A 26014-nucleotide genomic window follows, 5' to 3' on the forward strand; every position below is an offset into this window, starting at 1 on the left:
AGTAGTTTACATTGCAGAGATGAACAAACACTTTACTGATCCTTTGTAAGTGTTATGAAGAGCCAAAGAAGTATTTAAGGTCTTGTTACATAAAAGTAAATGAGTAATAAATGCATTTTTGCACTACCTAAACTAAAGTGTTACGATTCTTCTTCGAACAAAGGGTGGCAACAGTGGGTTTCAGACCCACATCTGGTTGGTGCCCATGTAGAGTGTACACATTCTCCACATGTCTGTATGGTTTTTGTCCAGCATTCCCAGACAATCAGGTTAAGTGAACAGGGGACTCTAAAATACTTGTGTGAGTGCAAGTATATGCCTGAGTAGACCCTGTAATGAATGGGGGTCCCATCCAGGGCTGGCTTTTAATTTTCACTGGATGCTGCTAGGATAGGTTCCAGGCCCCTGTGAATTGGATTAAACAGGTTAAGAATGTTACTTTATATTATTATTCAAACAAAAGTAAATTAAGCACTTAATAAAAATATACTTCCCAAAGTATAATCAATAATGGTGTTTAATACTTCATATACCAAATATTTTTTGAACATGGATCATTTTCCGGAAGTATATGAATTTAAAAATTGCACAATTTAAGTTTCCGCTCTCAATTTCTATTCCAGATGTGTTGTCTATATATATTACTTTAATCACCACATTTTTGGAGGCCTTTTCTTTCTTTCAGGAAATTGGTTGATGGCTATGGGAAAGAGTTCAATTGCACATTTTGCTAGTAGAATTAGTCCCTAAAAAAGAGAACTATTATATTTTTTTTTTGAATATCAGCAGATCAATGAGTGATTGGAAATCATATTTTCAAATGTGAAATGTTGTGGTTTTATTTCGAGCCTAAAGAGCAAAGATATTTTTATTGACAATATAGGGAAATGGTAGTTTCATGTAATGTAAAAACCACAATAGTGTTACATTTTAGAAAAGTACAATCATCTTCAAAAGGATGCTGTTTGATGACTTGAAAGAAAGAAGCTCCTACAAAAAGCTAAAGAGAAGAATCAATGGAGGGAGGGGAGGACAGGGGAGAAACCCCTGGTTGAAACATGATAAAAACATAGCAGTCGGTTGATTGTGGTACTAAATACTGAGAGGAATTTAGAATTAAGGGAGCCTTATCCTTAAATAAAAAATACATAGTTTTGGGTAAGTAGTTAATGCTGAATACAAAATACAAGCAAAATGAAAACAAAGCACAAGCAAAGAAGGAGGAAAATAAAAAAGTAACATTACAAAAACAATGATGAGGCCAGCATACTGAAGTCCTAACAATAATGTATAACAAGGATTATGTTAGGTACAATTGTCCATAGCTACAATGATAATTCAGAAAACACAAATACTACAAATAAGAACATATACTAATGGGTTGCCAGATTACAGTATTTTACATCCAAGTGGTCAAGCTTAAACATTAACCAAGTGTCAGAATACAGTTATAATTTTGGCAACCATAGCAGAGAAAAAGTTAGTCTTGAAATTGGATCAGGAGATCTGAATATCTGAGTTGAGTTGAAGTTAGTCTAATATCATATTTTCTATAGGATTGTATCATTAAAAGAAACTCTCAAAACAATATCATTCTTCATCAGTTATAAATAAAAATGTAGGGCCATTTAAATCAGTTTTCTGAGAATCCAGTGTTGCCTATGTAACTGTTTTGCATTTTTCCTCTTACCATCCTATCTTCTTAGTGCAGTTCGGTAAGTAGTGATAACAGAAAGAAAGAAAAAACACCCTAACAATAAATAAGCTTGACTTAGCAACATGCTTTTTTCTTTCCTGCAGAAAACAAAAGGCTAAGCTTGGCTTCAAAATATCTTTGGCACTTTGACAAGTCTAAACTGAAACACAGGACAATGAGGCACCCTACAACAAAGCCAGCCATTAATAACTAATCCACATGAATCTTTCGACTGCGAAGGGAAAGGAAATGTAGCTCATAACACGTGAGCTTGCTGCTATAGTAATCAGATCTAAACCTTTGAAAATGAAATGGGAATTCCACCCCCACCAGCAGTACATCTTTCAAGTAGGAATCTCTCAATAAGAAGAGTTCACAAATTGCTCAAAGATGGGGTGGTTGTGTGTTAACTGCTGTTTTGACTATCGGGTGGCTTTAACTGTTAGTTAGCTGCTCATTGCCATTCACACTGTTTGAGGGTTGTTGACTTTGGGGTGGCTTTATGAATTATGGGTATACGATGTTGTGTGTGTGAGTCATGTGCAAGCTATGAGGATTGGGGATATTTATCATATTAAGTTTTTATTATGAATGTAGCTGGCAAGTGTTCACTGTGGGTTAGGTGCCGTCAGGGCAGGCTCAAGCCAATCTCCCACTCTAGGAAAAATCCAATTGTGTTGCTCCCTTTAAATTTGCAACATTAAACCGATAGGCAATAACACATAAAAGCTGTGTGCAATCCAGAGTGAGCCCATGCACACATAGACTAAATATCGCAGATACTCCCACTCCTAAAGACTCGGTAAGTGTGTTTATAGGGCACACGTGGTGGCCAGGTTGAGCTCTGCTGGATTTCTGAGGCTTTAGTGTTGGTCTGATGCACACATCCTACACCACTGCAAATCCCTTAGTAATGCCCCTTGAGAGTCAACTGACTCAGACTGTGAAATCTATAGGTACACAATTTCTGAACAAACCACCCTGCCTGTGTACTTAAAAAACTTAAAAAATCATTTCATGAATGAATATTATTACACTCATTATTCTTACTTTTTAAAACTGTGCAAGCCAGACGTCTATGATCACTCATGGCTGCAAATATCTTAACTACACTTTCACTTTCAATTTTGTGTGGCAGTTCATGCGCGATAGAAACTGCAGTAAGTCCATTAATACTGGCATGCTACTGTGGATGCATTTTAGTTTTATCGATTTTAGCTTTGAGAAGGTGCATTCTCTTGGAGACATTGAATTTTATTTTTACCTTCTGAGACAATGTATTTTAAGAAGGAGACTGTGTTTCTGGACTGCATGTCTTTTTAATATTCTCTTATTTTTCTGTTTTGGTCATTTTAATATCTTGCATTTCACTGTTGGATGCCAATGTCACACCCTACTGATCAGAAGTGGCAGCAGGGCCATACAGTCAGGGTGGGCAGCTGGAGTTAGAAGTGAGCCATTGCTCAGCCATTCAACAAGATTAAACAGAGCTTGGCACAATTGCAGGCTTTACCATCAGCTTCCTAATATTTCACAGTACAGTGGTAAATTTGGCCTCCCTTGTACAAGCAATGCTCTAGGTAATTGTCTAGTTTGGCTTATGGACAAGGTGGCCATGGGTGCAGTTAGAAGGTGGTGGTTAAGGGTTGCCAGCCATAAAGAAATGCTATGGGCTATGAGGAGTACTCTGTGAGGGAGATTTCTGGGAGATACTCTTGAAAAGTTGACATTGAGGATGATTTTCATTGGGTGCTTTGCTTTTTTGGAGTTTCTGACCACAGAGCTGCAAGGGATTTTAGCAATGGCATGTGCTTAGAAATGCTGGTTGGCATTTTTAGCATGAAAATTGTGATGGGGCAATACCAGAATTTTCTCTTCGTTTATGCAGACCTTTCTAATGTTTGCAGGAATTTATCCATTCCTCTTTTGCTAAGGACTACTAAAACATGCAATTTACGCACCTTTCACATTACAAAAAAAAAAAAAATGAAATAATGGGACGTTGGGTTGCCTTGATTGGTATCAGAATCATTGTGATCTAATCATCATCATCATCTAACAAAATATAACCATATAGATCTAAATGTGTATTAAAGTGAGGGCTTCACAACAATTGCTGCTCTGGAAACTACACCTCAAGTTTAGCACTGAGGTAAAAAAATAAATAAATAAAGGACAAGCCACAGTAAATGAAGAACAACTAGACCATACATTGCTCAACCCAAACCATACATTACACATTCATTAGTAATTCACACCAGGGTCACCGGGGTGCCAGAGCCTATCTAAGCTAGCATAGGGCACAAGGCAGGAACAATTCCTGGACAGGGAGTCATCACAGGGCAAACACACTCACACACTCAAGCACACACACGCAGACATACACAAACACACGCATAAACACGGGCAAAATTTAGTGTTGCCAGTTCACCTAACCTGAGATGTCTAAGGACAGTGGCAGGAAACCCATGCAGACAAAACTTCATGCAGGGAGGACCCAGGACATGAACCCTGATTTTCTTACGGCGAGGCAGTAGCGCTCCCACTGGGCCACCAGCAAATTATTTCCTACATACATACCTGATCTTTGAGCACCAGTATTCTGCATTTCTTTGACAGAGTTATCATACTGTAGGCTTCTTTTTTACGAAGAGGAAGGAGCACTCCGACATACTTGCTGGATTTTTCCCAATTTAATGTGGTCCTGCACAGATGTGAGTGAAAATCGACATGCAGTGTAATGTGTTATGTGTGATGCAGTCCTGATATTAATCTCTCAATTTTTATTTTTTTTACATTATTGTGGCTACATTTTTCTATCTATGTATGTATGTATCTATCTATCTATAGAACAAATGATACTGGACTTTTTTTACCTCTTCACTGGGGTGTACAGAATTGCTTTGACTGGGAAAAGCTGGTACCAGAAGTGTGAATATGTTAAAAAAACGAACAACAACAGGTACTTCTCATTTCAATATAAAAGATGACATTCAAAGCCAACTGCTAAACTTGAACGTTCAGGCTGCACATGTGCACACACTTCCAAAGGTATTGAAAACATTGGAGGGCCAATTGGTTGAGGCCCTCAGCTAGAAGCCAGATTGCAGTAGCTAGCAGGAAGACAATATCACAGACTAGAAAAGGCTACATTATTCTATAGAAGTAGTTACATTGAGTATTTCATGGAACATTGAAAAACAAACATTGCATAAGAAGATAAAACTGCGGGTTAACATAAATGTTGTAATAATAAATGAAATTACTGAGGGAAGCTTAGTAATTATTTTGCACAACATCACGGTGGGGATGTGCCCTACTGGACTATAATGCAGAAATGCCACTAGTAGCAGGTGAGGAGTGGAACTGATTTTGAAAAAAGGACCATATTTTGAATCAATAAATCTATGTTAATTTTATGCAGACCATCATCACAAAGCAATGAAAGCCTAACATAAACAGAACTTAAACCAGTTGTGAATTCATACATACAGTACACAAATTTGTAAGCCTATTTAATCCAGGTCAGGCGCAGAGACAACACTGGATAGAGTGCTCATCCAACACAATCTAAAAACTGCTGATCAACCTGTCCTATACATAACTGAAGTACCCAAAGGGAGACAGCAGCAGATACAGGGAGGATGTGCAAAATTCACACTGACAACAAATGGGCACAATATTCAAGTCTAGGATGCTGGACCCATGAAGCAGGAGTGCTAACCACTGCAGGGCCAGGTAACCCTTTAAGTCAGTAGTGCTTTAAAATAGTACACATAGCTCAGAAAAGGCACAAGCTACAATTATATTGTTGAAAGTTTGAAAAGAAGACAAATCATTGTAAAGGTTCCTGATGCCCTCATTAGAAATGCCAATTTTGTAGACAGGTTTTGTATCTCTCCACTGATTATTTTTATACTGAATTATGGTTAGTAGTACCAGGAGGCTTCAGAAGGTAGCATGATAAATAAGCAAGAGCGCAGAATTCATGATGTAATTTGAAAATAAGCTGTCATTCCTCTTTTTATACAGTGTCTTTCATAGTGAACACAACTATAGCCTTTTATTTATTTATTTTTTGCAGTGCTTTTTATCGTAGTATTAAACTTTCAGGTTTCAAGTTCCTGTGACAATTATGGCCTTGTGTTATGAAAAGATAAATCATCCCTAGTACTGATTCCAATAATTTCCAAGAAAATAAAGAATTTTAACATTCTCAGTTTAATCAAATGGAGATTAGGAGGTTACACACTAAAAGTGTTTAAAACTATTAGGGGAATTACCAGAGTCGGTACCAGATGCTAATTTGATACAAGTTCTTCAGCCTTAACAAGGGATAGTTGGACGTTCATTAAGGGTAAATTTCACACTTATTTTAGAAATCTTTTCTGCACAGACAGAACCACAAATGTATACAAAAATTATCAAGCTATCCAGTAAGATATTTCTACTTAGGGACCTTCAAAACTTGACTTGCCTGTTTTTTTTTTTAAAAGAATTATGTGAATAAATGTGCTGCAATGTGACTGGTGCTGCCCATCACACCTTTGTAAAGTGACCTCAGGTTTCCAAATCGAACATTAGAACAATCTAGACAAGAACAGGCCATTCAACACATTCAAACTCACCAGTCCTACCATTCCTTCAAAATAGCTTCAAGTTGAATTTTGAAGGTTCCTACAGTTCTGTTGTCCACCACACTACTTGGTAACTTATTCTTATTCCATGTGGTTATGGTTTTCCATGTAAAAAAAAAAAAAATAAATAAAAACTAATGTTATGTTTGTGTGAAATTTACAACTTAACAAGTTTCCAACTGTGTTCTTGTTGAACTCTTTTTAAAATAACAGCCTTGATCCACCGTACCAACTCCACTGATCTTGATACCAATAGTTATCCTAGGCCTCATTGTGGTGTTTTTGAAGGGCAGTGGTGGGGTTGTCATGTTGCACATTTCACAAATACTCTTCTGATTTTGTGTTCCTGAATAGAAACTCGAGGACACAGTGCTGAATCCTGACAGCAGTGGAGAAGAGAAATCTTTGATGGTCCTAGGAGAGGTGCAGGGCAGCCCTGCAACGCCTATTCCAGTTCGCATTAGAGAAATTGTTACTCGCAACCTGACAGAAGAAAGCTCCAAAGGTATTGTGGTGTGCTCACTTTTGTTATACTTTATATATCATTTTTATAAGAGTTTTGATAATACCATCAGCAGAGAGTTGGTGTTTCTTCTTTCCTCTGTTACTTGGCATTCATCAGTATTAGTTCATTTGCTGTTTTGGGGATCACCACTTTGGCTAAGGGCAACAAAAGTGCCTAGAATGGACCAGGAGGAATTAACTTAAAAATATCTTGGTGCTGCAGTGCAGTAGTCCAGGACTGACCCATAATCAACTTCAATTTGCAAACATGTTTTGACCCTCGCCACTGCTTTAATTGTTAAAAATGTTGTATTTAAACAATGCAAGTATGTATCTAAACAAATAAAGCTCAGCTGATATCATGTTGTATGTTTGTTCCAGCAACATTACATGCTTACATTTAAAAAAAAAATGGAGGATAACTCAGGGATCGTCCATGTTAGAATATGGGCTAAACTACATGTGGATGTAGCCCCAGGGTGTAGTAGGGAGCAGTCTGTGGAAGGAAAAGTCATGAAATACTACAATGTGATCAATCATTTTATTACATTTGTGACCCCAAATTGCAAAAAATAACTCCAAAAACAATATGGCCCCACCTGAGGGCGGCTTGGAGCCATTACAAAAATAGTGAGGGAACTCTCTGATTAAAGCAACAGATAAGTTTAACAGTCAGTAATCAAACCCAGATCAACTGCTTTGATGGCAAATATGCTTACCTTTACAACACCATTGCCACATTCCCAGCTCTGATTCTGTCATATTTGTATTCTGCTAACTTCATCAGGTAGTTATAACCATATAGCAGAGTAAAATATCATGAATTGGGATCACTGATTGTATTTGGTTTATAATTTACAGTGAAAAATATGGTGAAGAGTCCTAGAAAGATGAAGAAATGCACCCAGGTCATTCATTATAATAGAACTGAGGATTAGGGAATGGTCTGATACACTGGGCTAGGAACAGTGCCAAACTCCATACGAGTGAGCCCTTCCAACAAACACTTCACCTTCAGTTACGTTAACAATTACCTATTCCATAGACTATTTTACAGCACTTTGAACGGGAAGATGGTACGTTAGATACTTGGCACCTGGTAAAGGCTGAGGGAGGCTTATGTGATAAGGATGTCGGCAGCTGGTACTTGCTGTCTAGTTGCTGAATTGTAAACCAGGAACAGGCAAGTGGCAGTTTTGATTATTTTTTATGGATGTGTGTTTTTGCCTTTTATCAACTGCTCTCTTCCCTTGCGAATGCACATGAGCACAATCACATCAAAAAGCAATGGAGGGTCTTCTAGATTGTTAACTTTACAAACTGGGATCTTTTAGATTATATTAGGTAGTGGCAGGAACATTGCCAAGACTGTATCTTTTAGTTGACATATATGCATGATGTCAATAGAAAGAAAAACGTTTAAGATAAAGTGAATGAGTTGTTATGCAGAGGATATTATGCCTAATATCCTTCAATTTGTACTCATCATTACCATTTAATTCAAATCAACTGGGTGAATTTTAAAACATCTTGGAGCTCAAATGCATTTGAATACACCCATGGTTTTCATGGTGAATGCTTTTGTACACCAGACTAAACTACATCACTTTCATGGATTGTTTCAGAACAGTTTAAATACCTAGATGTTACTGTTACAAGAAAACACAAAGATGTTTTCAAGTTTAATTTCAGCAATATAAAGGAAAGTATCAAAAAAACATAATAGATGAACGTTGCTTTATTACACCGTATCTAAGAGAATTCATATAGTTAAAATGAATATCTTAACACAGCACCTGCATCATTTTCAGAGTATTCTTATACTGTTTATAACTATACACTGTGTAAAAATTATATGCATATATAAATTATTTATTGTCACCGGAAGGGGACATCACAGATTTCCTGAACCCCAAGACACAACTACACAGCACCATCCTGGGTTCAAACAGAGGGTATTTTATTTTGTAATACCTTCACAGACTTCCATGTCCCTTTCCATAACAGTATAATACAATATGTTCTCTCCCATTCACTCTCCTCCTGACTGACAACTCATGCAGGAAACTCAGCTTCTTTATGTTGGACCTGGGAGTACGTCAGGTGGTACAGCATTGCACACTGAAAGCAATTCTGGGTCAGGCGGAAGCCCTTGAAAGAGGGTATAATGATTCCCTGCAGCTCCTCTTCTCCAGTGGGATCCAAGATCCCCTACAGGGCTGTTCCATTGGACTGCAATTCTCAGCCTGCCCTAACCATATGGGAGTATCACCCATGGGATGCTGCCATGGTGTGCACAGAGGAAAGACAACTCCAGGGAGCAGCCACCTTTTGTCCTTCCAAGCTGGCACTCCATCCTATCAATTAACTAGCACCCATCCTGGTTGGAATGCCGTGCCATCTTTCCCCTTCCATTATGGCCTTTCACCGTGGCAACAAACCTGCTTCAATCCTGGTTGGGACCCCAGTCCATCCAAAATAGTACTCACAATATATATTTACTGCATACTGTATCGAAAACTAACCAACGTCCGTAATTCATGTTCCATTAATATCTATCCCCGAAGAACTATCAGCTAGTTTTCATGAAGATACAGGTAGCATTTCCAGACTCTCAACACAATTCAAGAAGTTCACTCCTAAATGATGTTAGAGATTGAGAGAAATATTTTATTTTAATTATAATTTTATTAAATGAATGAAATTCCGCAATCCACAAGAAACACTGCACAAATCTGCACAAAGCATGCTCTAATTCGGTAAAATACTATACATTGCACTTAGCTACCTTGTTTAAAACTGTCTAAAATGTATCAGGGATAAGACCCAAATTGTGAACAATATCATGAAGTGCCCACCCCACGAGGTCATGTTTTGCAAATGGGAAAAAAAACCCAAACATTTTCATACACTGAAAAAGAAAAGGAGGTTGGAGACTCAATGTATTGGCTGTATAGACTTCATCAAGTGTGTGGCTGAAAAGGAGGAAACATAAATAGCAAGAAAATAAGGGAGCAAAGACTGCAATGTTAGGGGACTGCGGCAAACTCAGACCATTTTGTGTTAAAACATTTGCATATCCCCCAGACCACCTCAGAGCCAAAGTTATTTCCAGTTTTTTAACAGTAATATTCAGGATCACACCTCATAGGATGACATTATGCAATGATAAATAAATTGTGATATTCTACACTGCACTCCTTGCATAAAGGAAATTCTCTCTATGCGGAATAGTTCAAAACTAATGGTTCATTCATACTGTTTTGAAATTACTGATGCCTTACATAGTATTATTACAATATGCTTAATTTTACTTTGCATTTTAATATATCTTTTACAGAATTATAGTATTAAGCACTTTGTTGACAGATAGACCCCGACTCATCACAAAATAGAACTATAAGTGGTTTGAAGAAATGGATAGATAATATAAGTGGTGGTGTGCAGCACTTTAAGCCAAGTATTAATGGTGTTTTTAAAAATACATTTATTTAACTGAGTCTTATACCATTAAGCACCTTTAACTAATAAATGTTTTTATAGGCAGCACTTTTCATTATTAGCAGCTTTTGACAATCACATTTAAAATAATATACATTGGTTTTCTCACAAAATATTTCAAGCCTGTCACTGTTTTTTATTTCATGTATTTCACAGTAAGCATTACCTCAAAATCCTCTTTACTCATTTTATATTAAGCATTATTATTAACAATTATATTAATCTTTACCTAATATAATTCAATCCATGTTAGCATATGCTTTTTAAAAGCAATCAGTACAACTTTTACTAATTTATTTAGTACCAGTAATGGTGCACTGCACGATAACATGCAGTGAATACACTTGACCTAAGCATTCATAGTTTTTCTGCTCTTTCTCTGTACGTTTAGCATTTTGTTTGCTCAGAGGTTGATGTGCTTGCTGCTTCCTGAGCAGCTCTTCTTTTATCCATCCTAGCATCCTGCTTCTTCTCTTCTTTCATCAGAATCATTTTGCGTCAAAACTGATTAAGTCAGCTTTTGTGTTGCAATTACTTAGTAGGTTGTTCTTAATTTTTCACTTAAGCGGGCACTGAAGTCTTTAGTCTGCCTCAAGAATGATTTAAGATATGAAGAGGTAGAGGAAGTGACGGCGAAGGTGGTAGCAATGATGCCCTCTAGCTATCTGCCTCAAGAATGATCTAAGATATGGAGAGGTAGGGGAAGTGATGGCAAAGGTGGTTGGGATGAGAACGGTGGCCATGCCTGCTGGCCGCTGCCAAGAGTTGATTCTACAATAATATAAAATAAAAATAAAAAGAGGAATAAAAATCATGACCCCGAAAGCGGACAGAAGAGGTCACGTAGTATATGTGTACCAAATTTCAGGTCAATAGGTCAAACGGTTTGCGATTTGTCAAACTTATATTATTTAATACAGGGCCTTTTACTAATTTAAAAGCAATTTGATTTGTTTTTTTCATTTTAATGTGTTTATATTGTCCTCTAAAGTGAGTATGATCACTAAACAACCACTCTTTCATCAGCGGCTTTTCATCACTGCCACAAATGCCTTTCATTATTTTACTAATTTCACATTTGTGTGCTTCTCTAAACCAACCTGTGAAGAGCATCATATAGAAATAACATAAAATTCTCAATGCAATTTAATTCAGTTCAGGGTCGGCGGGGCAGAGCCTATCCTAGCCAAACTGAATAGTCAATCACAAGGCACACTAATCCATACACTCGCATCAAGACAATTTATTCAACTAGTGGTTATTTACTATTATATAATACTTTTCAAAGAAGTCAGATTCTCAAAGTATTTCATGTTTGTTAATATTTATAACTCCTATCATCTTACACATTGAATATTACTATATTGAATTGAATATTGAATATTACCTGTGAAGAAGTTTGTGAACCTGCTTATTGCCACACAGGATCATGAGAAGCCAAAGCCTATCTCTGCAGTGTCAGGTACAAGGCTGAAATTAACAATGTATGGCAGTTACTGAAACACCCATACGACTGGTTTAGGATCTGGAGAGATAACCAGGAGACTCTGGGAATGCTATCAATGTTATCAAAAAGAGCAAGGCATGAAAGCATGTAATCTCATGTCTTCCCAGAAGGTGTCAGGAAAGAGCTACTCTTCGAATTCCTTTATCTGAAAGGCAAAGGTGTCAACAGTCATTTGCTGGTTATTATTATTATTATTAGTAGTAGTAGTAGCAGTAGTAGTATTATTATAGTATACTGGCAAGATCAAGATACAATATAATTGTTTGCTAAGCTTGGTTTTATTTATTTATTCATTTACTTATTTGTTTACTTATTTATATTTGTTTGTACAACTAGCTCAGTGTGGCATGTGTGAATTGAACTAGCATCCTTGGTTTTTAAACTCCAATGTCTTCATCATTCTAGTCTCTGATTTTTAAAAGCAGGTAATGGTGTCTTATTTAGTTAAGCACTGCTTCTTTGTCACCTATTTTAGCAAACATGAGTTTTATACAGTCAAAACAATGAAAGTTAAGAGGCAGCTGCTTTTCTTTTCTGCATAAATTATTCTTTAAGTAAGAAAGCACCTTGGGCTTAGAGAACAAAAAAAAAAGGTCTAAAGCATGGTGGCATACATAGCAGCAGCTGCTCAAATGTATTTAGCACCAGTCTGTTGATGTTTAGTTAGCTACCTCTTATCAGTAAGCCACAATAAAGAGAATCCATTTTCTGAGTGTAGGCTTTTACTAAAAGCCTGGTGCACAATACATGGAAGTCATAGAAGCAGAGTCCTCTGGAAGTCCTCTAAGTGGCAGTTCAAGTTAGATGCAAAGTTAATGGTTTACAACACCCTGGAACCACTAATTGTTTGGTATTACCATTTTTAACATAAAGTAACCCATTTTCAACAAAAATAATTACTTTTCAACTGTTTTCAGAGTCAGGCTTTTTCCCCCCACCTGTTCTGTTCCACAGAGATTTTAAAGATGGATCAGCCACTTGTAATTCAGCAGAATTATTAGGTTCTTCCCACCCACTAATTTCCAAACCAGACACATTACATTCAGGCTCTAGAGACCCTATATATTTATCAAAGCATTTTTCCGCTGTGATTTTCTTTTACAGTTTTTAGTTCCATTCTCAATTAAACTGTCATATAGATCAGGTAGGGGCTACAATCCTGTCTTCGCTTGTGCCCAAGTTACTACTGGACAGAATACCTTTTATATTCAATTTTAGCTTTCATTGCATTTCATCCCTTTAACAAGTCTTACAAGCACAGATCCTCTTAATATCATGTCAGAAGGCAAATTTTCTACCACACAAACCTTCATCATTTACAATTGATCATTGACTTCTACTACCACATCTACTATAGACTCATTTTTATGATTTCTGTGTATACATTAAATAAGTCCTGACTTAACATAAAAAAATTTAGTTCCAAACCTTTTTTTTTAAGGAAGACATGGAGCTACTTGTGTCTAACAGTTCTTTATGTAACATCAACAACAATTTGTTCCTTGTATAACCCAGAATCTCACAAGGAACTCCTCAATGAGCATTAACAGGCCCTGTTTTGTGAAGGCCCCACAGCCTTGACTTCCTAGGAAGACAACAACAAATATCCCAAAAAAAAAACCATTGTAGGAAAAAGAAATGGAAGAACTCTTGGGAAAAGCAATTAAGAGAGGGCCCCTGTTCCAGGTAGGTTGGACTTGCAATGTGTGTCAAATAGGGGGGTAAATATAACACACAAAGTAGAATACAGGTGATCTTCTTCACAGAACTAGATGGCCAATCTGTCATTCCCATATTCCGTCATTACCAGCTTTCACTTCTGCAGCTAGTTCTGCAGGTGATAAACCAAGCAGCTCCTGGACTGTGAAGTGCACTAAATTGCAGTAGAAACTACTCCTCAACATGTGCAAGTGCACAGTGCCACAACAACAATCAAGGGAAGCACCTTTCCATTAATAGCCACTAGCAAATAGGCAATGTTAGCTTTATTAATTCCCTATAAGAATTATTCCATTCTCAGTACACAACAAAATCCAGTTAATTTTGGCTTCTATATTGGACATACAGAAGTTTTATGTCCAAGCTGTTGACAATAAAAACATATTCACTTACCGACATTCTCAGTGTCTTTGCTGACTGTCTTATTTCCTGGTCCAACAGGGTTACCTTCAGTTTTTTGTTTGCCCATTTCTTCTCCATTACCTTTGGTTAAAGAGGATGATCACAGTGAACTCTTTCGGCTCATGTTCTTTAACCTGTGTCATGTCATCATATGGAGGGGCACAAGACATCTGCTCCAAAATGAGAAGTTTTTATCACCTTGTCTCAGTGGGAAACTCACTCCCTCTGAACTTAACCAATAATCCTTCTTTCAGTTTTCAGTTCACCGTAATCCTCCTATTTTTCTTCATCCATTGTAGTATATGCCTTTTCCCCATAACAAAGGTATGAGTCTTTATGCTCACTGTTCCTCTGGCCATTTCCAAGTTTTGGCCATTCATTCAAAACAGAACAAGTCATTTCCCATATCTTCCCCTTCTTGATATGCTAACATCTTAGGTTCTTCTCAAAAAAGCCTTTCAATGGAAAATGGTGTTTGATTGACCTCTACCAGTGCTCTTTGGTGCTGTGTTTTGGAAACCGACTTGGGAAGTCTATAGTATGAGCCCAAGTACTGTAGTAGGTAGCTCTATTCTGAGGCTCACATTGAAGTGTTGCCATCTGATAACCAGGCTTTATGCCATATAGGTGCTCTCAAGTCTCAAAGTTAATTTAGAAAACCATTCCTTTTGTGTCTATTTTTTAAACAGTGCCACAGCTTCCACTTCTGCAGCTTGTTCTGCAGGTGATAACCAAGGATTGTGAAGTGCGCCAAATTGTTTTTAGTCATCATCTTCTTCTACTGTTTCTCAAACCTCATCTTCTGGGACTTATAGTTTTTGTTGTCACATACTTGTCGTTCTTGTCACCAGACATTTGTTCTTACTGGTCATCCCACCCCTTCTACCAAAATGTCACAGTTAATAATCATGTTTTTTTGCATTTTGAGAAAAAGATTTTGTCACTCTAACACACCATTTCAAAAAGAGTTGTTTACAGGTGCATCCTCAAAATACATAAGTAAACAACAACAAACTGTTTTCTAATATATTCAAAAATACTGTGCTTATCTTACTGCTTATTAGCCCACTTCTCTTATCAATAATTTATCCATGCATCTATCTCCACCCCTCAGTACAAACTATGTTGTATTAAATAGTTATTCTACTTCAACAAAAAAACAAAACCAAATCCCTATTAACATTTAATATAAAAATGAGTTTAATTTTATTGTATTGTATCTGGATACATAAATATTTTTAAATACAAACAATAAAAGTTGCAGACCTTCACACTTCTTTTGTAATTTTAGTTTTTCATACCTAAATCAATTGTTTGTCCAATTTCATGGTGGATCACACATGCTCAGTAGTACATATGAAAACCCAGTCTCAAAACCAAGGTACCATTTTGGACCTCAAAATACATTTGCAGATGCAGACTGCTTGTGATAGCCTGGTAGTGTGACCAAGCACAAAATGATTGTTAAATACACATTTCTGTTGATGAATTACAAAGAGATACCTGGAGGTTTGTATTCAGACAATACACCAATAATGGATACAGAGGTGTGAGATAACACTATTCAAGCTGAAATTTTAATGTTTAAAGAAAATAAAACAGATAAACTTTATGCCTCACGTGTACCCCCCACTGATATGCAGATGACTAGCGGCCTGAGTAAATTGTTATTTGTCTATGCATAGTTAGCGACAAAATTCTCTGTCAACACCCTACAGTGCTTTGCAGACCTGAACGTAGCAGCTCCTATACCAGAATGTCATACGGCCAGTCAATATTTACTTCAGGGTGCACATTCAGGAGCTGGTGAGCATAAATGGAGACATCTGGGCTTTCTTTAGATGTCATTTTATTGTTCATTAGCATTGCAGCTCAAATGGCATGTGCATCATGTACCCAGCAACCAGGCACATAATAATGGTAATGTTATGATTCTAGTATCACAACATAGCAAAAAAAAACAAACAGGTGAGGCCACGAAAAACATCCACAAAATATGCCAGAAACCTCACTGACCTATCCTAGCATAGGTCTCATCAAGACAGGCCACAGCCTAGGCAGTGGGGAGGCCAGGCCCCAAAATCGTGGAACAGACCTTTAAAGTTCAAAATTCAAGGGCAGTTTCAAAACTACAAAAATGCCACACAAGAGGGAGAAACTGTAAAAAGTCTGGCTTGTAAAAAGAAGTCAAAATGAGAATCTTTATAAAAAAAGTGGATAGTTATTTACACAAATGGGAAAATATAACATAATTGCTCAAAAGAGCAATAAAAGAAGATACCTAATAGGTAATTATCAGTCAGTGCTAGGGCCGCTGCTATTTTTAATATATATATAAATGATTTAGATAGGAATATAAGTAACAAGCTGGTTTACAGATGATACCAAGATAGGTGGATTAGCAGATAATTTGGAATCCGTTATATCATTACAGAAGGACTTGGATAACATACAGGCTTGGGCAAATTTGTGGTAGATGAAATTTAATGTCAGTAAATGTAAAGTATTACACATAGGAAATAAAAATGTTAGGTTTGAATACACAATGGGCGGTCGGAAAATCGAGAGTACACCTTATGAGAAGGATTTAGGAGTCATAGTGGACTCTAAGCTATCGACTTCACGACAGTGTTCAGAAGCCATTAAGAAGGCTAACAGAATGTTAGGTTATATAGCACGATCTGTGGAGTACAAATCCAAGGAGGTTATGCTCAACCTTTATAATACACTGGTGAGGCCTCATCTTGAGTACTGTGTGCAGTTTTGGTCTCCAGGCTACAAAAAGGACATAGCAGCACTAGAAAAGGTCCAGAGAAGAGTGACTAGGGTGATTCCAGGGCTACAGGGGTTAAATTATGATGAAAAATTAAAAGAGTTGAGCCTATACAATTTAAACAAAAGAAGATTAAGAGGTGACATGATTGAAGTGTTTAAAATTATGAAGGGAATTAGTACAGTGGGTCGAGACTTGTATTTTAAAATGACTTCATCAAGAACACGGGGACACAGTTGGAAACTTGTTAAGGGTAAATTTTCGCACAAACATTAGGAAGTTTTTCTTTACACAAAGAACGATAGACACTTGGAATAAGCTACCCAGTAGTGTGGTAGACAGTAAGACGTTAGGGACTTTCAAAATTCTACTCGATGTTTTTTTGGAAGAAATAAGTGGATAGGACTGGTGAGCTTTGTTGGGCTGAATGGCCTTTTCTCATCTAGAGTGTTCTAATGTTGTAATTCAAGTAGAACTAGTTCCAAAACACAGTCTAGAAGAAGAATCCAATAAACTGAGAAAAACGTTAGCCAAACTAGTAAATCCAAAAAGAAGATAAAAGTTCCCAATTATAAATAATAAACAAAATAGGGCTTATTTCTTAGCCTGCTTTTTCTGGGCTGGGTATGGTCCCTAGCATTGATACAAGGGAGGCCCTGCCCATTGAGGTTCCACTCACAAAATACCTAGACTAATGTCTCATATATTTTCTAATAATAATAATTGGTTATATTTATATAGCACTTTTCTAGCCTGCTTAGAGTGGGAAACCACTTCAACCTCCATCAAAATATAGCATTCACCCATATGATGCAACAGCAGCCATTCATACACCAGTACGGTCACCACACACTACATGGTGAAGGGGTGAGAGAGATAGTTAGCTAGTAAGGGACAATAGGGTCCAGAATGGGCAAAGCCATTGTGGACAATTTAGCTAGGACATCAGGAGACACCCTACTCTTTTCAAAAGATGCTTTTATAACCCCAGAGAGTTAGGAGCTCATTCTTATGTCTTAATCGAAAGTATGCACCATTTTTTTATTATAGTATCAATGCACTGGGGCATTGGGATCCACATACGCACATTACTATAAACACCCCCACTTAGAAACTACAAATAAATAAATAGAACAAAATTAATCAAAAATATAGAAATGCAGAAAATACATACATAAAATAAACATATGATCAATAATTCACTAAATTCAACAAAAGCAATAATACAGAAAATAAACATAGTAGGCAGCAACCATGAAAAAACAATTATAGAAATTGGTGACACAGTGATGTACTGAAGTACCAAGAAAAAAAATGAGAAATTAAAACAAAAATTAATTACACATAGACACAAAATCAAATGTAATAAATGAATATTAATGATGCCTTCCTACCAGAGACCTCGTCCAAATGTATCCATCTGGATGAAAATGTTATTTTTTTTTATACAACTGACAAAGCAGACTGAGTGTGTATGAATTTTTCACAGGAACCCAGAGCTGGTCCTCTCCAGTGAATTGTGGGCTGGGCTCATGAATCATGTCACCAAGAGTCCTGTACTTTCATATTTTATATTCTGGCTCACCATGTACAACTGGCAGTACTACTAGCTGATCAAGAATAAGAATTGGAATGTTTTTGGTTTAGGACACAAAAACATAAAAACATAACTCTAAAATGACTTAGCATATAGGTGATAGGGTTAGCCTTGTTAATTATAGTATATGGCTGCCAATTTGCAAAATGGAAAGCATGAAGCCTTGCACTGCCATACCTTCTGTCTGATAATTTGGAGGAATTCTTTATTTTCTGAGATAATTTTTGGTTGATTTCAACAGAGTCTCCCAAACTTTTACCAGATTTGCTTAAATTGGCCTAATAGTTAGAAAGACTAGGAACTTAAGAGGAGACAAAGGTCTGAATCATTCTAACATGACTACATGTAAGCACATGCCTTATGGGCATTCCCAAACCTCTGTCTCTCATGAGATTTTTAGGGCACTTGATTAGCGTAAGCTCCCATTTTATTATATCAGGCTCCAAAATGTCAAGGATCACATGACATGTGCAGTGACAAGTGATAACACTAAAAGAATGATTAAAAAAAATCTGAAAATAAAAAAGAATAATGCATGGAAACAAAAGTGAATATAATAAGCAAGTTAATGACATTTCAATAATAGTCGACTTTCACTTTGAACATTACAGCAGCTATAATCTTTCTGGTGGCCAGCACCTCTCCGTCAAATCTGGAGACACTAAAGCTAACATTGCACGAAGAATTTTGTCTTCAGCTCGACAGCTTCCATTGCTGCCGGTGTACACTAACAGGTTCTAGATGTATGACCAAAGCTCCTTGCAGCTGATTTGAATAAGATGATCCATTCAGACTCCATGACATCTCTGACCACTGGCAAAGATGCATTAGAAGCTGTTCTAGAGATGAGAGTTAAAATTCATCCTAAACAAAGGCATTATCTTGTCATTACTAGTGTACCCTTGTTACCTCTCTTTGCCTCTTCCTGATGTGTTCATCAAACATGCCTTCCATTTGGGCATGTTCTCCATCAAGTGGTTATCAGTGGACTGCTCTGCAGTTTTATTTACTTGAGCATTTAGTATACATAAGGCCTCAGATCCAATGACACAACCATAAAATCTGTTACTACTCTTTGGCCCCAGGTACTCAAAAACCATGAGTTTCATACTGTGTTGTTGTCCATGTTTATCCTGCATCTTCTCCTGAAGCCTGTATGTTTTCCTCTGGGGACTCTAGTTTTCCTCCTACATTATCAAAGGTATGTGGGTTAGGTTAATAGGTGACAATAAACTGAAATGGTCTGAATAAGTTTGGGTGTGACCCCCCTTAAAGGGGCTGATGCTCTTTCCAAGATTGTTTCTCTCCTTTTGACCGGAGTTGCTGAGATACACTCAGACCCACTGTGTAGGGACCCACTGAAGTGATAGCTATTCTTATGCTTTGTCAATGTTAAAAACTGTTGAAGCTTTATAAAGCTTTTCAGTTTTCATTAACACTTCATAGCAAAACAAGCTTGTGTTTTCTAGCTTACACTTTGTAGTTTCATCTTCTCTTTGCTAGAGAAATTAGAGTCAATATTTATGACAGCTTAAATGACTCCTGTCACTTTCCATTTTGTGGATGTGGTTAGCTATCAATCAGATACTGTAATTCCGTTATCTTGTCTGCTTTCTTCTGTGGAGTGAAATGCTCCTTGAATTCTTATTAGAATACATGTACTCAAATTTTTCCACCCATTGTTTCAGAGGAAGATTTCAAGGTTTTGCTGCAAAAATTCTTCTGGATTCACTGTATTAACGTCATTGGGAATTTGAAGGTTAGGTCTTCACAAAGACTTCTCTAGAGAAGGCAAAAAACATAGAGGTCCCTAATTTAGCACTGGAACATGCCCTTTGAGTTCAAGGATGCACCTGCTTCCTCCTGTAATGCAGCTATTTTTTTTTATTTTTTCTAAATATCATCATGACCTAAGTCATTGTAAAGTTTGAGCAGTGCCTTCCTTGATTTATAACCTACAGTTTTTATGATACAGTGTAACAATTTATTAGCTTTCTTAATTGCTTCAGCACATTGCCTGCAGGAAGAGAACATTATGTCAACATAAACCCTGACATTCTTTGAAGAATGTTCTTCTTGTAGCTCAGTGTCTTCCATTTTAATATTCTTGTAATTAATATTATCACATTCTTAAGCTAAATATGAAAACTGACAGAGGCACTTACTTTGAGTTATAGACAACTTGCCAACTTTTTGTTGAGCTCTATTTTTATCTTTCATTTCTTCATACAAGTCATTCTTTGAACTCTTTTAGGGTTGTGTGGTGAGCAATGGGTACAAGGCAGGAACCAGCTTTCAATGTGGTGGCCGTCCATCACTTGCTACACCAATGCACTTCGGTCAGTCTAGTGGCATAAAACTCCAGTATTTAAAAAAATAAATACATAAACATCCACACTTATCGTTGGGATGGGAGTTCAAGCCAGAAATCAAAAACTATTTTTGGTCATTCAGAATTAACCCAATGGCAAAACTGAGCAAATTTTGAAACTGCAAATGCAGTTTAATATGTAGACAAGCATGAAGTGCAACCTGCAGGTAATAATATAATATAATATATATATATATATATATATATATATATATATATATATATATATATATATATATATATATATATATAAATAAATAAATATAAATAAAAGATGGGTTCTGCTGGTCTGCAAAAAAAGGATTTAGAAGTTCAAATTGCCATAATAGTCTCATCATGTGGGTGATGCTCGGAAACTAATTGTAAAGGTAAATAAGATGATATGCTAAATTTTGTTAAAAATAAATAAATGGACATTTTGCTAATATGTTATGCTGAAACTGAATCTGAATTACTGTGTGCATTGCTACAAAAATGACATGTCATTATTTGCTATACAGAGATGAACAACCAAGTGTATGAGGCAAAAGAATGGTCTAAGGAATAGGTTCTTACATTTGGGTCATGACTCATTTTGGGTCACATGTCTGATTTTGAGATGTGCGGAGTCATGTTTCAGAGTTGTAATTAAAGGGAAAGGTTTGCGTACGATTTGCAATCTAACGCCCAACAGCGATTCTCCAAGGGAGACCTAACAACCCCCATTCATCACACCATCACCCACAGCCGCCTGGGACGACTCTTGGTGGTGATTCTCCAAGGGGTAAAAGGTAGATGACTGTTGGCAGCAGTTCTCCAAGGGGGCTTTGGGATGATTCTGGGTCTCAAAGACACAACAAAGGCAAATTTGGTTTACGAAAAAAAAAGAACCACTGGTATAAGAAAATGAAAGTCAGATGCCAAAAACATAATGGAAACCTATTGAGAGAACCTAAGAAACAAGTAAAAAGTCATGGCCAAAAGCGAAACAAGGAGTCAAAGCCAAACTAATGAATATTGAAACTTTTAAACCCATTCAAAACTAAGTCCACTGAGATATTTGAATGTTTCTTCGATCCAACAGAGAGAGACAAATATTGGCAAACGTTGTACCTATATACTGGAAACCCCTGAGGACGTCACCTTCCATGAAGCTGCCAATCATGTGGCAACAGCAGTAGTGTGTATTTTAGTTTCTGATCCCCCAAAATGACAACACCCATTAGGGTAACACAGCAATAACTAACTTAATACATCCCCATGAAAAACAAAACAAATGTTCAATAATAAAGTCAAATTAAAATCTGCATTTTTTTAGAAAATAAAAATCAACAAAATACTCAATCATGACAATAACTGATGAAATGGACATGTCATACTCTGGAAAACTGTTTAGCAGAGAAGGTGATGTGGAGACATAATATCAGTCTTCAGACTACTTACTCCAAGGTATTGATAAAGTTGAGCCAACAGAATTATTTCATTTAAATAGTGAATTGTATAGTTTTCACACAAATGGTCCTAGGATTCTGAAACCAACTTTTTTGTTACATAGCTGAAGTGAAAATTTTACAAACTTAAAAAATTTCTAGAACTATGGTACTAGAACAATTGTGATGAAAGCATGCCATTCAAACCAATCTTAAGACCACTAATCTAGTGAAACAAGCTTGATGGGCTGAATAATTTCCTCTCATTCAACATTTTTTGTATTTTATACTTAATATACTACATTTCCTTCACATTAACCTGTCTTCGGTAAATGTGCATATAAGTCCATGTTACAGTATTAACTCCTTAGTGAATTCCGCCCATAAAATGATGGTACCTTTACATTTGCACTGTCATGTCTTCATTTTTGACTGTTTTTCAAAAACAAAACTGCTATTGCAAATATCTTCTTCCTCTTGATTATTCTGTCAGACAATTGATTCAATGATTATCTTGTTTTATGCTTGCAGCCCCAACAGAAATGACATCCAGTAGCTCACTGCTAGAGGAAAACCATATGCTGCAGCAGGAGCTGTGGAGGGTTGAAGACCTACTGTCTCAGACGCGTGCTGAACGAGATGAGCTTATCATAAAACATCGTGCAGTCAGCGAACGGGTACGTGTTATGAATTAACTTTCTGACATATTAGTGTAGAGTCTGTATACAACAGGATCACTCAACACTGTTTGCTTTCATGGCCAATGTTTACTTATCCAGTAACAGTTACTTCCACAAGGGTGGTGTGCTATTATACAGTACCTGGCAGATATTGCCTAGTAATTAATTCCATTAATACTAGTGTGACTTTTTTCATTGTCAATGCTCTACACTGTTTCTACTTATCATCCCAATTTGGAATATTTAGAAAAGAACAGCTCCCCTGAGGTATCAACGACTATTTGAATTGCAGAGATTACACAGCAGAATCGTACTATAATGGGCTATTATCTCCATGCCATCTTTGCAGGAAAGAATCATCCCTTTAGTGTATTTAGATTGTTCTGGGGGCTAAAGAGTGGCCTCCTCAATTTTCACTAAGTGGTGGACCCCAGTAACTAGCAATTTGGCGTAAAATATAAAAGGTCAATAAAAAGGATCTCCACCTAAAAAATTCAAAAATGCCATCCAATAGAGTGATAATAGTGTTATTGTAAGCTAGAGTAATCCGAGCATGTAGACAGAAAAATTGAGAATTTTAACAATAAATGGTCAAAGCCACTGTAATATAACACAGAGAACATATAAAGATTGTGTAAAAGATAACATTTACACACATAAAAGTATTTCAACTTGAAGCTACATGACTTACAGTATATACTGTGTATGTAGCAAGTCTAACATCAAGGCAAGCACTTTGGCTAAATTCATACAACTGAGGACAGATATCTTCTCACACATAATATATCAAAGCACACATAATAAAATGCCTCCAGCTGCTTACAGTTTGCAGCAGCAGGGGCTAAATAGTGCCGGGCATTCAATTTTCCAGTTATTATCATCTGTGAAATATCAGCGCAGCCATGATTGATTATGAGCTAAATATATCAAAAAGTGAATCTCAAACAATGTACCGTACTGCCTTTTCAGGAAGAAACTGATTTTTTTCACGTTGAATATTGTTATCTTGTTTAACTTAATGTTGGACAAATGCACTTATAACTTGAGTGTTGGTTAATAAATTCACCGACATAATATTGTTTTCTTCTTTATATTTTTCCTTTATTTGGCTATTATCCACTCCACTCTTGAGTTGGTTGTCACTGGAATTATTTTTATATACATATGCTGGAGCAGGGTGTTAGTGAGGTGCTTCTAATTGGATTTCGTTTAGCTTAACTCCTAAGAAAAACAAGAACTATGAAATAAAGTTGAGTTGTTAGGGTATCTAATTAAAAATAATTAATGATAGAAAAGGAAACTACTCTAGTGCATGTAGAACACATTGACAGAACCTACTCTGACAATGTTTAGAAATGAAGAAAATCACATTAACTGCTAACATGCCATGCTTATTTAGCAGGTGATATGAAAGCTATTGCCTGGATTTTGACAGCTTGTTGATCAGCTAACTTTAATCCATGAAACGTACCAGTCAGTGTCTAATCAAATGTACAGCATCTGCTGAGTGGTGACACTGAATTGCAGACCACACCAAGTATCATAAACTCTGACTGTTCCAGCATGTCATTCAATGTTCTCCTGAGATCACTACTCGATAAACCATACCAGTGTATGCTTTGGCAGTACTTGAAAGTTGACTGGAATGGATTGCGCATTCATCTTGCCTCCATTAACTGGAAAGAAATGTTTAAAGGATTGTCAGCTAAATAAATTTGGTCATGCTAAATATTGCTGGAGCACAGTTCCATTGCATACATCATTTTGCTGTAAGCATCTTCACCTTGGTCCAGATAGATTATTTTCAGATGCAGAAATGCAAGGTACCTGTTTGGTGGCAAGCATGTAGCAAGGAGACCTTTGCTGTTTATTACACTGGATGCCAAAATGCTTCTTCTGTTTATGCTGGTTTGTTGAAGTGTCTGGCATTATATTGCTGCTGAGATCTAAGTGTATCCTTGCTTATCCAATCATTATTAGCATGTCAAAGATGTGTTGGGCAATCTCTCATTTCTTGGGGGAGAACAACTCAGTCTGGCAAGGGCTAAAGCCAAATTACTGAGTTATTTCTTTGTAGTGAAGGCTATCCTTGAAATTGGTGCATGGGGCCTTCACGTCTGTGGTCTCATTTCCATGCCAATAAACAGGAAAATTACATACGTCAAAAAAAATAAGCTGATTTATTACATCTGGCTTACACACATTTTTACATATCAGAATCATCTTGTAAATATGCTTAGGTGAATGTGCCTTGAACCCCACCTGTATGCCTTTCTGAAACAATCATACACTGACTATGCTATTCAACCTCATACATATACAATCACAATGCTGCATGCCTTTATTGGCTGGTAGAGCACCACCAACCTGATACATCAAGACAGCAGCAGCTGCATCAAAGAGGTCCTAATCTGCGCTTCACAACTGAGCGTGTAAGACCACGTATGCCATTATAGTGCCTCTCCTCTGCGTTCTGCGGGTCGGGGAAAGGTGTAAGGTGCTAGAGTCTGACTGGGCAGTCACTATCACCTGGCACATGTAATGACATGATTGCTGTTACAATGAATAGCATAAGCCATATGAAAAACTGAGAGATCAGCTAATTAACTTACAAGAAGCCAGCCATCACAAACAGCCAATGCTACTTAAATGCCTTGAAAATAAATGAATCACATGCTTGATCCAGGCCACCAAGCCACAATGTTTGTCAGTTGCATTTTGGCATCACTGATGACTTGTGTGTTAATCGAATGTATGGTTAACGAAATCAACTTCAGTCTTGCTAAGTGCCCTTATTTCAATAAGAGTGCAGTTAGATACCCCAATTAAGTTAGGAAAACCAGACACTGCTCCAAATTGCCTTTTTAAGTTGGCAAAAATATATTAGGCTTTATATACAAACACCCACACCATACAGAAACTGAAAGTAATGCCTTTTCAGCCAGTTATTGGCTTCCAAAACAGCATGTGTGGCGGAGATGAAGCTTGGGTGAGATACTCCGGACCTGTTGGCCAGTTCCCTGAGAAGTGAGAACAGGTAACCTATATCAACTGACAAAAATGTCAACAAAGTTGTTTGGTGCAAATTGACCCCCTTAAGAGGAAACTAAAATAGAGGCCATACATCATATTCCCTACTAAATAGAGCCCATACATTATATTTCACTACAGTAATCCCTCGCTATATCGCGCTTCGACTTTCGCGGCTTCACTCTATC

At 36.9% G+C, this 26014-nt stretch overlaps 1 protein-coding gene across 2 annotated transcripts in view; it reads left to right on the forward strand.

The window, feature by feature from the left end:
- crocc2 (ciliary rootlet coiled-coil, rootletin family member 2) overlaps positions 1-26014 on the forward strand; it is a 232484-nt gene that overhangs the window by 18372 nt on the left and 188098 nt on the right. For both annotated transcript variants that reach the window (XM_039763044.1, XM_039763051.1), the window contains exons 2-3: positions 6688-6838; positions 22648-22793. In XM_039763044.1, coding sequence (XP_039618978.1) covers positions 6688-6838; positions 22648-22793 — 297 coding nt within the window. The remainder of the gene's footprint in view (positions 1-6687; positions 6839-22647; positions 22794-26014) is intronic.

This window comes from Polypterus senegalus, chromosome 1 (genome assembly GCF_016835505.1).
Source record: "Polypterus senegalus isolate Bchr_013 chromosome 1, ASM1683550v1, whole genome shotgun sequence".
Lineage (NCBI taxonomy): Eukaryota > Metazoa > Chordata > Cladistia > Polypteriformes > Polypteridae > Polypterus > Polypterus senegalus.